General features: G+C 35.0%; 1 protein-coding gene and 1 non-coding gene across 10 annotated transcripts in view; both read left to right on the top strand.

Annotated features, from left to right (window-relative positions):
• Nucleotides 1-15437, top strand: part of TMEM116 (transmembrane protein 116) — a 113718-nt gene that overhangs the window by 16037 nt on the left and 82244 nt on the right. For 2 of the 9 annotated variants that reach the window (XM_038575131.1, XM_038575130.1), the window contains exons 1-3: nt 7915-8058; nt 8595-8641; nt 9143-9206. In XM_038575131.1, coding sequence (XP_038431059.1) covers nt 8011-8058; nt 8595-8641; nt 9143-9206 — 159 coding nt within the window. In that variant the 5' untranslated portion in view covers nt 7915-8010. Of the gene's footprint in view, nt 1-1763; nt 1806-7914; nt 8059-8594; nt 8642-9142; nt 9207-14534; nt 14578-15437 lie in introns of those variants that run through there. The other 7 variants (XM_038575128.1, XM_038575125.1, XM_038575129.1 and 4 more) reach the window with 7 other exon arrangements.
• Nucleotides 8922-9029, top strand: LOC119866271. The gene has a single exon (XR_005379593.1). It is a non-coding gene; the product is annotated as a U6 spliceosomal RNA (small nuclear RNA).

Below are 15437 nucleotides of genomic sequence, written 5' to 3'. Positions count from 1 at the left end.
ACCCTATATATATCCTGCCAGCCCTTTCTGGCCTTCCAGGTCTCTGTGGAGAGGTCTGATGTTAATCTGATATTTCTCTGCATAGAAGTTAAGAATCTCCTGTCTCATGCTAGTTTAAGAATTTTCTCTTTATCTTAGAAATTTGCCAGTGTCACTATTAAATGTCAAAGTGTTGAATGTTTTTTATTGATTTTTTTGGGGGGGTCCTCTCTATCTCTTGGATCTGAATGCCTGTTTCCTTCCCCAGATTTGGGAAGTTCTCTTCTGTGACTTGTTCAAATATAGTTTGTGGTCCTTTCTCTCTCTCAGCCTCTTCTGGAATCCCAATTAGATGTATATTCTTCCTTCTCAAGCTATCATTTACCTTCCCAAGCCTTTCCTTGTGGGCTCTTTCATTGTTTTTCTCTTTTTTCCTCAGCTTCCTTCTCACCATCAACTTGTCTTCTATGTCACTCACCCTCTCTTCCACCTCATTAACCCTAGCAGTTAGAGCATCCAGTTTGGATTGCATCTCACTTAATCTGTTTTTAATTTTGGCCTGATTAGATCTCAATTCTGCAATAATGAAATCTCTAGGGTCCTTTATGCTTTTTCCAGAGCCACCAGTAGTTTATAAATTGTACTTCTGAATTGACTTTCTGACCTCATATTGAAATCCAAATTCTGGGATCACTGGGTGGCGCAGCGGTTTGGCGCCTGTCTTTGGCCCAGGGCGCGATCCTAGAGACCCGGGATCGAATCCCACATCGGGCTCCCAGTGCATGGAGCCTGCTTCTCCCTCTGCCTGTGTCTCTGCCCCTCTCTCTCTGTGACTATCATAAATAAATAAAAAATTAAAAAAAAAAAAAGAAATCCAAATTCCGTAACTCTGTGGCAGAGAGTATTGTTTCTGGATCTTTCTTTTGTGAATTCTTCCTTCTAGTCATTTTGTCCAATGCAGAGTGGCTGTATGAGTGGGCTGAGTAAAAAATATCAACGACGCTCTAAGTAAAATACACCCTTGATATTTCTGAAGAGGTCAGAGACCAGAAAATAAAAGAAAAAGAAGAACAGAACAAAATAAAACAAAAGGACCACTCAAGTGAAAAACAAATTTTGAAACAAAGTAGTAAAAATAACAAGCCAAAAACCAAAAACAAAGAAGAAGAAAAAAGAAAAGCAATAAATAAATAAATAAATAAATAAATAAATAAATAAATAGTAAAGAAAAGAGGATAAAGGAAAAAATGGTAGATGGGATGATGGTGATGAAGAGGTGGTAGTGGAGAGAATGTAGTCTTCCTGAGGGGTCCTAGAGAGTGATCCTCTTGGTTCTGAGTGTATTTTGTTCTGTATGTTAGAAGATGTTCAACCCCACATTTATATAAACCAACAATGCTTATGTAAATCCCCAACATTGACCACAAAAACATAAACAAGATAAAAGATGGGAGCACAATAGGATGGAAGAGAGAATATAATCTCACAGAATGAACCTACATGGTGTTCCACTTGGTTCTGGGTGTATGTTGGTCATGTTTTAGAGATTACTAACTTCCGCCATTGTAAAACAAAATGAGGCAGAAAAAACAAATACCCATATCTCGTGTATCTACCAAAATTAAGTTGAATACATTCAAGGGAATCCAGGAGTGTAAAATATATCTAAGACATGTAATTTTAGAAATATGAAAGTCAAAAAGGAAAAAACTTAAAAATGAAGAGCTTGTTAGAAGTGAAAACTTTTTTCTCTGTAGCGTTCCAACTGTTCTCTCTTTAAACAGGTTGAATTCATAGGTGTTCAGGATGTTTGGAAAATTATCTAGGTAAGTTTGTGGGGCCAGGTGAGTTAAGGACCCCTACTCTTCTGCCATCTTGCCCATGTCGAAATGTTGTCATAAGAGTAAGATACACACTGAATTTCAAAGTACAAAATTACAAATGTTAAATATATCAATGATTTTTATTTATTTTTTAAAGATTTTATTTATTTGTGAGAGACAGAGAGAGAGAGAGAGAGAGGCGGAGACAGGCAGAGGGAGAAGCAGACTCTTTGTGAGGAGCCCTATGCAGGGACTCGATCCCAGGATCACACCCTGAGCCAAAGGCAGACAGGTGCTCAACCACTGAGCCACCCAGGTGTCCCTCAATGATTTTTTATGTTGATTGCATGTTGAAATGACAGAATTAGGATATTTTGGTTATGTAAAATATATTATTAAAATTTCATCTGTTTTTGCTTTTTTGATGTCCTCACTGGAAACTTTTACATTACATCTATGACTTATATTTTTATTGGATAGAACTGCTCTAGATTCTTAAAGTAAAATGCTACTATGTTTTCATCCTAATATTTGTCCAATTGCTGTTTTATATGCAAGGACAATATACTTACATTTATTTCTATTAATTTGTATCTTATTAAAGAAAACTCATTATTTTAAAGCATTTATATTTTATAACATCTTAAATCTGTTGTCTGTCTCTCAAAACTTGAGTACATTCATTCAGTAAATACTGAGTGCCTATTCTAGGGACTGTTTAGGTATTGGAGATTGGGGTGAATGAGACAGATAAGTTGCCTGTCCCCAAGGATGTTACTGTCTACTAGGGGGAATCAAACTGCACAAACAAACATGATACTTTGGAATTTGATAAATGTTACATCTCTGAGGTAATGACATTTAAGCTGGTAATTAAAGGATGAGAAGGAGCTAGTCATATGATTATCTGGAGGAAGAACATTCCAGAGAGAGAGAATGATTATAAATGATCTGAATTGGAAAAGTAGTTGATACATTGGATGAACACATAGTGACAGACTCTAAGATAGTCTCCAATAATGCCTGCCTTTTGGTATTTACACTCTGTGGTCCTTTCTCCTTGGCTGTTTGCAAATCTGTGGTCAGTAGAATGCAGGAGAGGTGATGAGATGTCACGTCAGTGATTTCATTACATAAGATTCTGACTTCCATCTTTCTTGGAAGACATATTAGAGAAATCCACATGACAAAGAACTGAGTGAAGCGTTTGGCCAACAATTGGTTTGGAACATAGTCCCTAAGACCATCAACCCTCAAAGAACTGAATTAGACCAATTACTTTGTGAACTTGAATGCAGACCCTTCCCCATTTGAGCCTTCAGATGAGATCTAGACCTGGTTGATATCTTGATTATAGTCTTGTGAGAGACCCTGAAGCAGAGGACCCAACTAAGCTATTCTTGTACTCGTGACCCACAGAAGCTGTGAGATAATAAATGTGTGTTTTAAGCCACTAAATTTGTGGAAATTTGTTATGCAACAGTAATAACACACACATTTGATAAATATGCTTACTATATTTCTTTCAAGTAATTAATGGAAGTGTTTTACAGAACTGTGCCAAGTCAGGATGCTGATTCCCTCCACCTGAAGTCATTTCTAAGTTGATATTGATCAGTTAGTTAGCACTCCCTTAGGCTTATTTGTGCAATAAATGCCTAATTGTGCTTCCATTTGGTCTATATTTCCTTATCTCTTTAAATATTTCATTTATTTATTTGGGAGAGAGAGAGCACATGAGTGGGGGAGAAGGAAAGGGAGAAACAGACTTCCTGCTGAGCAGGGAGCCTGCTGTGGACTTGATCCAGGACCCTAAGATCATGACCTGAGCCGAAGCCAGATGCTTAACTGATTGAGCCACCCAGGTACCCTTTCCTTATAGTTTTTAAAATTTATTTATTTGAGAGAGGGAGGAGCAGAGGGAGAGGGAAAGAGAGAATCCTAAGCAGACTTTCTGATGAGCATGGAGCCCAATGCAGGCTTGATCAAATGAGCCTTAGATCACAACTCAAGCTGAAACCAAGAGTTGGACACTTGGCTAACTGAGCCACCCAGATGCCTCACCTTATTTTTATATCATGAAATTTCTCACCAAATGCTTTGCCAAAATACCATATATACTATGGTAAATCTATCCAAAGAGAGAATGGGGTAGTCTGGCATGATTTTTTTTTTAATAAATCCATTCCGACTTAGTGATTACTTTTTAAAAATTGTTTAAAAGCACAGCTTTTGAATAGGTTATTTCAGAATCTTGTTTGGGATCAGTACTGAGATCTTTGACCTGCAGTTAGCAGATTCCACCATCTTATCTCCTTTTACAAATTAAAAATGTAGTTGTCACCAGTTTTCTACAATTTCTAACAATTTTCCCATTTTTACACAAACTCTCAGATTTCATGCAGTGGTTTACTGGGTTGACCTGCAAGTTTTATCAAAGTCCCGAAATGTAATTTGTTCAGACTAGGAGTGGTGGATTTATTTAGAGCAGTCAGGTGCTCTCTTAGTCTATCTTCAGTTCCCTCTTACAATGTTTGTTTTACACTTTATTCTAAATATTATTCTTTTCAGTAGAAACGACAGAAACATGTTATTCATTAACCATTCATTACACCATGAATTTCAACAATGGAACATTTACTGTGTCCCTGTAAAATTTGCCTATTTACATTTCATCCTTTTAAAGTGTACAATCCAGTGAGTTTTAGTATATTCATAAAGTGTGCAACCATCACCACTGTCTAATTTTAGAATATTTTTGTCACCCTAAAAGAAATCTTGTGCCCATCAGCAGTCATTCTCCATTCTCTCCCAAATTACCTTCCTAGCCCTAAGCAACCACAAATTTACCTCATGGCTCTATAAACTTGCTTATTTTGGACATTTATATGAATAGAATCATATAATTTGTGGTCTTTTGTGATTGGCCTCTTTAGCATGTTTTCATGTCGTAGAATACATCAGGACTTTCCTTTTAATTGCTGAATAATATTTCATTATGTGGATATACTATGTTTTATTTATCCATTCACCACTTTATGGACATTTGTGTTTCTATCATTTGTCTTTTAGGAATAACACTGTTTATGAACATTTGTGTTCAAGTTTTTATGTGAATATGTTTAATTTCTCTTGGGTATATACCCAGAAGTAGAACTCAGTTTATACCTAGCAGCTGAGTCATATAGTATGTGTTTAACATTTTGAAGAACTGCCGAAGGGGCTACAGTATTTTCCATTCTCACCAGCAGTATATAAGGGTTTCTATTCTCCACATTTTCATCAACACTTGTTATTGTCTTTTTTTATTATAGCTGTCCTGGTAGATATGAAATGGCATTTCACTGTGATTTAATTAATATTTTCCTGCTGGCATATGATGTTAATAATCTTTTCATGTGATTATTAGTTATCTGTTTATTTGGGAGAAATTTCTATTTAAAACCTTTGCCCATTTTTAAATTGGATTGTATTTTTATTGAATTGTAGGATTTTTAAAAAAGATTTTATTTACTTATTTACTTATTTAGAGTGTGTGCTTGGGGGGGGGCAGAAGGAGAGGGAGAGAGAATCTCAAGTAGACTCCATGCTGAACACAGAGTCTGTAGTGAGGTTTGATCCAAAGATCCTGAGATCATGACCTGAGCTAAAATCAAGAGTCATAGGCTTAAATGACTGAGCCACCTACCCCCTGTAGGAGTTCTTTATATATTCTCTTATGTAAGTCCTTTATCAGATGTGTGGTTTATAATTTTTTTCCCATTCTATGGCTTGTCTTCATTTTTTTTTTTTGATGGTATCTGTTGAAGCAGAAAAGTTTTTAATTTTGAAGAAAACCAATTTATCTGTTTTTTTCTTTTGTTGCTTATGTATTTGTTATCATATCTAGGAAGCAATTGCCTAATAGAAGAGCTCCTTTGATGTCACATTAATTTTTAAAAATATCTTTCCCCTTCTTCCTATTAACTAATTCTTTCTCCATTAGAATATTGTGTGTGTTAAGAGGAGAACTATGAGGTCAGAATGACTGGATTTGAATGTTGGTATTACCACTCGATAACTCTGTAACCATTGGGAAGAGACTTCTTTAAGCCTCAGTTTCTTCATTTGAAAAATGGGAACATTAATGGGGTTCCTGGTTAGTTCAGTTGGTAGAGCATGAAACTCTTCAAGCCCTTTGGGTGTGGAGCTTATGAAAATTTTTTTAATGAAAATATTACTTCTTACCTCAAAGCTTGTATTGACAATTAAAATGCTTAGCACATAGCCTTACATATAGAAAGCATTTGATAATTGGTATATGCTATTTATAGAAGTCTTTTTTGAGTTAAAGTATAATTTTTGCTTAAATAAAAATATTTTGTTAAGTAGGTGTCTTTCTTGACTTTGTATCCACAGTAGTAATTTGCTGATAGCATAAGTTTAATGAATATGTTAATTTAATCGATACATAAAATATAGTAGCCCATTATATTAAGTGAGCTGTGATGTATTTGAGCTTACCAAGGAGCTAAGTAAAAAAAGGAAAGAAAACTAAAAATAAGTATCACTCACTTCATTTTGGCTTAGGTTAGCCCTTGCAGAAAAGGAAGATTGGAAGATTATGTTTTAAAAGACATTTCAGGGGCACCTGGCTCAGTGGTTGAGCATCTACCTTTGCCTCAAGTTGTGATCCCAGGGTCCTGGGATCAAGTTCCTCATCGAGCTACCCACAGGGAGCCTGCCTCTCCGTCTCCCTATGTCTGTGCCCCTCTCTCTGTGTCGCTCATGAATAAATAAATAAAATCTTTTTAAAAAGACACCTAAAGGGGGAATGGTGCTAAATATGCAAAAAGTAGGGTACTAATATAGAGAGAAAAATAGAAAAGTAAATCCCCAAATGGGAATTTGGTCAGTGACAAGACATTTTAGAAGAGATGCCAAAAGGGAAAAGTTCTTACGTCAAGAGCCACAGACTGATTTGGAATAGCTGTTGAACAATTTGAGATTTGTTCTTGACTGAGACAAGAGTCCTTTGTCCAAAAGCATTCTTATCACTTGGTGAGACTGTCATTAGTTCCCTCACCCTTATTAGATAGATATATTTGATTAGAGGCCTCAGAACACTCCTTGAGACCTTATGGTAGGGATTTATGATCCAGAAATCTACTTTTTAAACTTGTTTATCTAATGATTTAAACAAAGTGGTTAGAGCCTACCTCCAACTTAACAGTTCCCTGCCAGAACCTACCTCTATTTAATGATGTCCCTTCTTCTACTCCACACTATGATGAATAAGTTAATCATATGTTAACTTCATATGAATAAATGAATCACATTTAAATTACTGAACCCATGCAAATGATCCAGTTTATGTTATCAATATTTGTAAGTGCATGAAAGTATAGTTAGATGAAAGATAAATGGTTACATAAATTAAATGTTCTTTTTGCTTTCTCCTTACCATAGTCTTTGTCTAAAATTCACTAGTTCTTCCAAATATTGTTTAAATTGCAGGCAGTATATATTGTTCTGTGTGCAGATAATTTGAGATTTTGGTATTCAGGCCATTCTTCCTACCATATTATAAGCTCCTGGAATTCTGAGTCTGTCTCTTATTTGTTTTTGTATCTTCTGTAGCACAATGCTTTACAGAGAGTTGATATATAAATATAAGTATAGTGAGTGAATCATGTAATTTAATATATTTCTGTGGGAAGTTTTGGTACAGAATATTTCAGATGTTACTATTAAATATGAGATACTAACAACCCCTTCTCTTCACAGCTTTTCTTAGTATTACTAAATATTTATTGATTGCTTCAATATGCAGTCTCTCTTTTTCATCACAGGCTTTGTCCCTAAATGGGGCAAGTTTTAAACAGACCTCCCTTCTTCCTTATTTCTTTCTGTTCCATTTCTTTCTTGCAGCTCTATTTATCTTTTCACTATTCTCTCTTTTTTATTATCCCTTTCTCTTCCCTCTTCTTAAAATTCCTAATTCTTTTTAGAACTTTGTTTCCTTGTCACCTGCTCTTTCTATTTTTGTTCTTTCTGCTTGGCTTCTCTTCCACTAGTCACCGCCTTCTTTCCTTGTCCTGAAGACACAGGGCAAGACTGGGTAGGGAGGAGCCCAGATGGGCTGGGGGTGGAGCCACCTGTTCAGTGCTTCAGGATTCAGAACCTGGGAAGGAGCAGTAGCTTAAGCATAGCTGAGGCTAAAGTCCCTATGGCCTTCCTGCTGGAGGTTAGCATTCTGGAGGACAATTGGGACTTGGTGAGATTATAAATTGTCCCTTTCTTTGTTTTTGCTCCCCCTTTCTTCCTCTTTGTTCTGTATTTTTCCACTCACAGTATCTCTTTACTACTTCTTCCTATTTCTTTATTGCTTACTATTTTTTCTCTAGCTGTCAGTTAACTCTGTTTAGTATTTGTTTGCCTTTCCTATTCCCCATTCTTTTCACACATCAGTCTTTTCTCTCTCAAAATTTAACTTTTCATACCTCTTCCCCATTTTATTCTTTCCTTTTTAAATCTTCTCATCTGGCTCTCTTTTCATTTAGTCATTTTATGTCCACCTGTCTATTCTTTTTATCTTACTGTTTCCCAGAGATGAAGCAATAGAAGAGGAAACAAGGAGCCACTTTGTCTTTCCAAGGGCTTTCTGCTCCTTCTCTGATTTATAGGGTATTTTGATTAGGCACTAAAGAGTTTGTGTTCTATACAGATAGTTCTTAAACAGTGAAATTGGAGTAAGGTTGAAAATTAAATGTACAAGTTTTAATTTTATATTCACTTTCTTGTTTTATTTAGGTTTTTTCTGCAGTACAGTGGATACAATTTGTTATGGCTACTCTGAGGTAAGTTTGTTTAATCTCATGTACTATGACTGTTTAAACAAATACCCAGGTATAAGTACACTTATACTAGTATAAGTAAAACTAGAATTCTGAAGTTTTCTGCATTTTTCCCCTGGGTATTTGTTTTTACTCTGTAGGGAGAAATACTGTTCTTCACCACGTTGATATTTTCTGATTAATAAAATGTAACATCAACAATAACAAAAAAACAGATTGAGGGATAACATCTGAACATGAAAAGACTTGGTCAACAGTATTGATTTGCAAAATCAGTAACAAAGTGGTCACTTTGACAGCATATATACTAAAAATTGGAATGATACAGAGAAGATTAACATGGCCCCTATGCAAGAATGACATACAAATTCATGAAGCATTCCATATTTTAGAAAAATGTAGTTTATTTTACATCTATTATATATCAGTAAAGCTGTAAAAATTTTTAGCAAAAGGAGGAGCCCCAGTAGTCCTCATTTAATGATAATTTTTTATCACTGTCAGTGTTATAGGTTCAAGTTCACTTATTGCCTATGCTGTATTCCAGAATACACAGAAATCACCAGAGGTGAGCAATCTCTTTTTGTGTTCTGAACTTTCAGTGACTTAGCCTTTGAAATAAATATGAGAAGTGTCATCTACAAATAATGGGATAATTCTATAAATTAATTGTAAATTTGTCATTATGATACAGTGGGATATTTTAGACAGAGTCCATAGCTTTCCCTTTTCTTCTGGATAATTATTTTAACTGTATCTTTGAATACTGAGAGATTGCCTACTAAAAGTACATTTTTTTTGCTATGCATTGATTACTAAAGTTAAGGAAGCAGTTGTTTGAAACCCGTATTCACTCTAAGCACAGTACAGTCCTGCCGAGAGGTGAGTTTTCTGATATTAATATCTTGGTAACATTGCTAGTGGGGATAGGAAATAGTTCAGAGACTTTGTTCTCTAAAAGATACTAGGTTTGCTGTTCAGGTCTTCTAGGCAATTAAAATTTAGTAGTGAAAACAGAGCAAAAATACAGTCTATGTAAAGTTATTCATACCAAAAAGATCAAGTAAAAAAGTCTTTGTTTCATTGAGGTATAGTTGACAAACAAAAATTATATATATTTAAGGTGTTAACAAACAAAAAACCTTCCTGATTGAGAGAGGACTAGGAAGAGAGTTGTATTTCCATCTATGAAAAGAATTGAAGTGAATTGTAACAACTATTTCTCTAATCAGGCCAAATGGCAGAAAATTAGACAAAATATAGTTCAGGACATTTGGGAGAGCTTTTGTTTGTGGAAAATGTGATTGGGTTTTATTGGGCCCACTTTAGTAATCAAAATAGCTCCATATGTTGAATACACTCTTGAGTTCTGAGTATACTGGGTCCTTTTTGAACCTTTTTGGTTCTCATCACTCTCCCATGAAGAGGATGATATTAGCTTCATTTCATAGATGAGGAAATTGAGGCTCAAAGTCATAAAATATGTGTTCAAGTTTCACAGTTAAGTTGCAGAACAGATTTTCAAAAGTCCAACTCTTAACTACAATCCCCTCTCAAATTAAGTATGGTATTTAGTATTTATTATATTCTAGGCAGATTGCTCAGTGTTTTAAATACATTTTTCATTTAATACTTAAAACAATTATGTGAGGTAGATCTTATTAATCTGATACTATAGTGAAGAAATGGAATCTTAGTAAGGTTGAGGGACTTTTCAAAGGTCTTAAATATAGCAAGTAAGTTGTTAGAGCTAGGATTTGAGTATAGGATTGTCTTGCTCCAAAGCCTCTCCCCATATATACTTTTTAAGCCACTGAAATATGATACTTAAGATAGGATTTTGAATTTCAGTCATAGACTGTTACTATGTAAGTAAAACCAGAAAGTAGAAGTCTTTTACTGTATTGTCATTGCCTACCAAAGTAATCTTAGACCATATATCTTTCTGTGATTCAGATTTCCCTAATGTTTGTCTCCTTTGCTGAAATTTGAATTCATATGTGATTAAGTTAATAAAGTATGAATTATATAGTAGAGAGAGCTAAGCTGAAGTTCTCAGTCTCTGCATTATTAATCTGTTGGGCTGGATGATTATTTGTTGTAGGAGGCTGCCCTGCACATTAGGTTGTTTAGCAGACTTTACCCACTAGATGCTAGAAGCAAACCGCCTCTCCCCACCTCTCAAGTTGTAAAAATCAAAGTATCTTCAAATATTGCCAAATGTCTCCTGGTGGAGGCAAAATTGCTCTTGGCTGAGAACCATTGCTCTAAGGTGACCTCTGGCATGACAGTGGGTTAGAGCTTTAGAAAGATGTGGGATCTAATTTGGCCTAGGATGTGATCTTTAGTTTCTCTGGCTTCATTTCCCATACCTTTCATATAACCAGAGCCTAAAGGACCTTAGTAACCGCTAGTTCACTGTTTCCCACACATTCTGGTGTAGGAAAAATTCCAATTTTTCCAGGTTAAGAATATCAGCCATCATCCCCAGTTTTCCTTTTTTCTCCAGCAAAGAATATTTTTAACAGCAAAAACACATGGAAAAGACAAAAATAGTCTATTAAATTAAAAATAAATATAGTAAACTAGAGAGATCCATAGGGAATCTTTGAGGGGACTAGCTGCTGAAACAGTGAGTCAGTAAGGCAAATTAAAGAGAGAAGCAAATGGCCTGGATCAGCCAGTGTTAAATAGCACTCAAGGCAGATATACTTTACTACACTTGTGTGACTTAATTTCCCCATAAAGATCACTTCCTATATTCTTTGTAGCCTGATTTTACTTGAATAGAAATATTGGGAAGCAGGGTTTTAGACTATTCATATGAACTGTTTAAGATCCTTACCAGGACAGACTTGGGCCCAGAACCTTCCCAGGAAAAGTCTTTCACACAATACATGTCCTCTCTTCTCTACCCATTACCCTGCTTTTGATTTAAAATAGGTACACATCAGACATGTTTTTTTTTTTAAAAAGAATGTTTACTTTCATATTTAGGATGACGTATTTTGCTTTTCTGTGTCTTCCCAATTACCACATAGTGTGCTTGCTTGTACTTTCCTTATACCATGGGCTATCCTGTACCTTTCTTTGTATTACCTTCAACTTAGTATCTTGTAAACATAGGTAGGGTGAAGTTTTTCTTTATTTAAACAACAGATACTCAGTTAATTTCTGTTTACTTATTGACTTTATTGCCTGTTACTAGAACCCAGGGGTTTCCAATGAATGAAAATATATAAACCTCTTTTTATCCTCCATTTTCCTGCTAAAGACTTTAGGTATGTCTTAGTGGCAAACAACTCTCTCTATATAAGGCTATTTATTGAATCAATGACCATAAATAAAATAAATAAATAAATAAATAAATAAATAAATAAATAAATAAATAAATAAAATTCTTGCTTACAAAAGCCTCTTGATTTTTTATTTATTTATTTTTAATTATTATTAAATAAATAAATAAATAAAATTACATTCTTGCTTACAAAAGCCTCTTGGCTGCCTTTCTCCTTCAGAGTTTATTTTATGTTTAGTTTTAATTTTTTACCCAATTAACAGTTATAAACTTGTGGGAGGTCATGGGCCAGTAGAATATGTGAATGTGCCATCTAGCTGGAATTTCAATAGGCTTACCAGAGCAAAGACTATATATATATATATATATATACACACACATATATGTACACATACATATTATATATTATATATGGTTAATAATATCTGATATTTATTAAATATAGTTTAAAATTTCACGTGCTTTTGTTTCTGTTAGCCAAAGCAATGTGACTATTTACTCCTATTTGCAAGATTTTTAAAAAATTTATTTATTTATTTATTAATGAGAGACACAGAAAGAGAGGCAGAGACACAGGCAGAGAGAGGCAGAGAGAGAGAAGCAGGCTCCATGCAGGGAGCCCAAAGCAGGACTCGATCCCGGGTCTCCAGGATCACGCCCTGGGCCGAAGGCAGGCGCCAAACTGCTGAGTCACCCAAGCATCCTGCAAGATTTTTTAAAAAGATTTTTTTGTTCATTTATTCATGGGAGACACACAGAGAGAGGCAGAGTCATAGGCAGAGGGAGAAGCAAGCCCTATAGGGAGCCTGATGCAGGACTTGATCCCAGGACCCCAGGATCACGCCCTGAGCTGAAGGCAGTTGGTCAACCACTGAGCCACCCAAGCATCCCTATTTGCAGGGTATTGTAGTATCTTAGCTTTCCTCTCATTCGGAAGAGAGGTATGAGAAAAATTCCCTTTTGTACAGGTGAGATTAATTTTTATATTAAGTAGTATGTGATAATAACTTAGAAAAAATTTTAATTTACTTTTTCTTGTGATATATATCAGATGTGGATTAGAAAGCATAAAACATGTATTACTGTTTAAAGAATGATTATAATCACTAGAGACAAGAAATAGAAATTACAAACCTACTGTACTCCTTACTGGTCACAATTATCTTCACTTCTAGAAGGTAACTACTATCCAGACTTCTATGACCATAATTTCTTTGCTTTTCTGTACAGTTTTGCCTGTAATGTATGTATCTTTAAACAATTTAGTTCAGCTCATTTTTGAACTTTTTGCAAGTGGACTACTATTGTATGTATTTTTAAATATATATTGTTTTGTGATTTGCTGTTTTTTGTCATTGTGAGAGTTATTCATGTTGTGTAAAGCTCCGCTTCATTTCATTTTCACTGATGTTTAGCATTCTGTATTATGAACATATCACAATTCATGTATCTGTGTTACTATAAACGATCTTATACATGTCTTCTGATACATACATGCAAACATTTCCCTAGTATATTAACCTAATGACAGAATTGCTGTAGGAGATGCTATCTCCTAGATAATGCCAAACTTTTTCAAATGGTTGTGCCAGTAGGGCATGAAAGGTCTTATTGCTTCATGTTTCCATTAATACTTGATATTGTCAGACTTTAAAATTTTTTGCCATGATTGTATAATTTTTTCCTCATTGTGGATTTAATTTTTCATTTTCTTGATTACTAATAAGGTTAGGCATATTTCCATGTTTATGGCCATTTGGATTTCCTCATAAGTACCTGTTCATATATTTTGCCCATTTTTTCTATTGTTTTGTAAGAGTTTTTGTTTTTAATACTGTGTTGATATCAGTCCTTTGTCAGTTTTATGTGTTGCAAATAATCTTCTCCCATTTTGTGGCATATATTTTCACTTTCTTTTATGGTGTCTTTTGACACATTTTTCTTTTTCACTGGTTGAATTTTTCAGTTACTTCCTTTATTAGAGTCTTTTTGTTTTGTTTAGGAAAAGTTTCCCTGCCCAGAAGTTGAAGACATTCTCCTCTATTATCTAAGAATTTTTTATGGTTTTTGCTTTTCATATTTAGTTATTTGTTTAAATTGGAACTTATTTTTTGAGTGTGAGATAGAAAGTCCACTTTTTAAAAAAAATCCATATAGATCCCATTTGTTGCAACATTATTTTGAAAAGACTATCCTTTTCGCATTGATCCAAAAAGCCACCTCAGGGTGCCTGGCTGAGTCAGTCAGTAGAGCCTACAACTCTTGATCTCAGCATTGTGAGTTTTAGCTCCACATTGGGTATGGAGATTACTAAAATAATAATAATAACAAAAATTAAAATGTTTTTTAAAAAGCCACTTTTATCATGTATCAAATGTTTGTTTGTTTGTTTGTTTTTTGTATCAAATGTTTGTATATATGCTTAGGTCTCTTTGAGCTCTGTATTCTGTTTCATTTGCCTATTTGCCTGTCCCTGTGCTACTACCACAGTATCTGCACTCTAGCTTTATATTAAGCTTTGATATATGTACAAGTCTTCTTTCTCCTTTTTCTTTAAGAATGTCTTGTTTATCTTGACATCTTATATTTCCTTTTCAGAGGTAGAGCCAGCTTGTTAACTTCCACAAGAAAATATGTTGAGGTAAAATTCAGATTGCATTTAATCTGTATATCAATTTAGAGAGCACCAACACTTAGGTAATCTTAGGTCTTACAATCTATGAGTGTAGTATATTTCTTCACTGTAGGTCCTCCTTGAAGTCTCTCAATAAACATTAAATAATTTTCTCTGTAGGAGAACCAATACTACTTTTAGAAAAGTGGGAGTAGGGAGGTCTAAAAAGAAGAATACTAGAAATTGACAAAGAAAGACAGACTTTACTGATGGAGTCAGAAATTGAAAGGTAGCATATACAATTCTTACTGATATTTTTTCCTACTCTGAGTTTTCATTGAGGAAAGAAGGTGATTAAGGTCTGAGGATCTAAATGTGTAATGTGATGACTATAGTTGATAAAACTTGTTGTATAGTTGAAATTTGCTAAGAGAGTAGAACTTAAAGGTTCTCACCAAAAAAAAAAAAAAAATGTGTGTGGTGATGGTTGTGTTAACTTGGGGAAATCCTTTCACAATGTACACATATATCAAATCATCACATTGCACACTTTAAATATCTTACAATTTTTTCAATAAAGAAAAGAACGGGGATCCCTGGGTGGCACAGCAGTTTGGCGCCTGCCTTTGGCCCAGGGCGTGATCCTGGAGACCCGGGATGGAATCCCACGTCGGGCTCCCGGTGCATGGAGCCTGCTTCTCCCTCTGCCTATGTCTCTGCCTTTCTCTCTCTCTCTCTGTGACTATCATAAATTAAAAAATGAAAATAAAGAAAGAAAAGAACAGGGGATCCCTGGGTGGCTCAGTGGTTTAGCGCCTGCCTTCGGCTCAGGGCGTGACCCTGGAGTCCTGGGATCGAGTCCCACATCGGGCTCCCTGCATGGAGCC

This window comes from Canis lupus, chromosome 26, assembly GCF_011100685.1.
Source record: "Canis lupus familiaris isolate Mischka breed German Shepherd chromosome 26, alternate assembly UU_Cfam_GSD_1.0, whole genome shotgun sequence".
Taxonomy (NCBI): Eukaryota; Metazoa; Chordata; class Mammalia; order Carnivora; family Canidae; genus Canis; species Canis lupus.
This window is presented reverse-complemented; position numbering and strand designations above follow the sequence as displayed.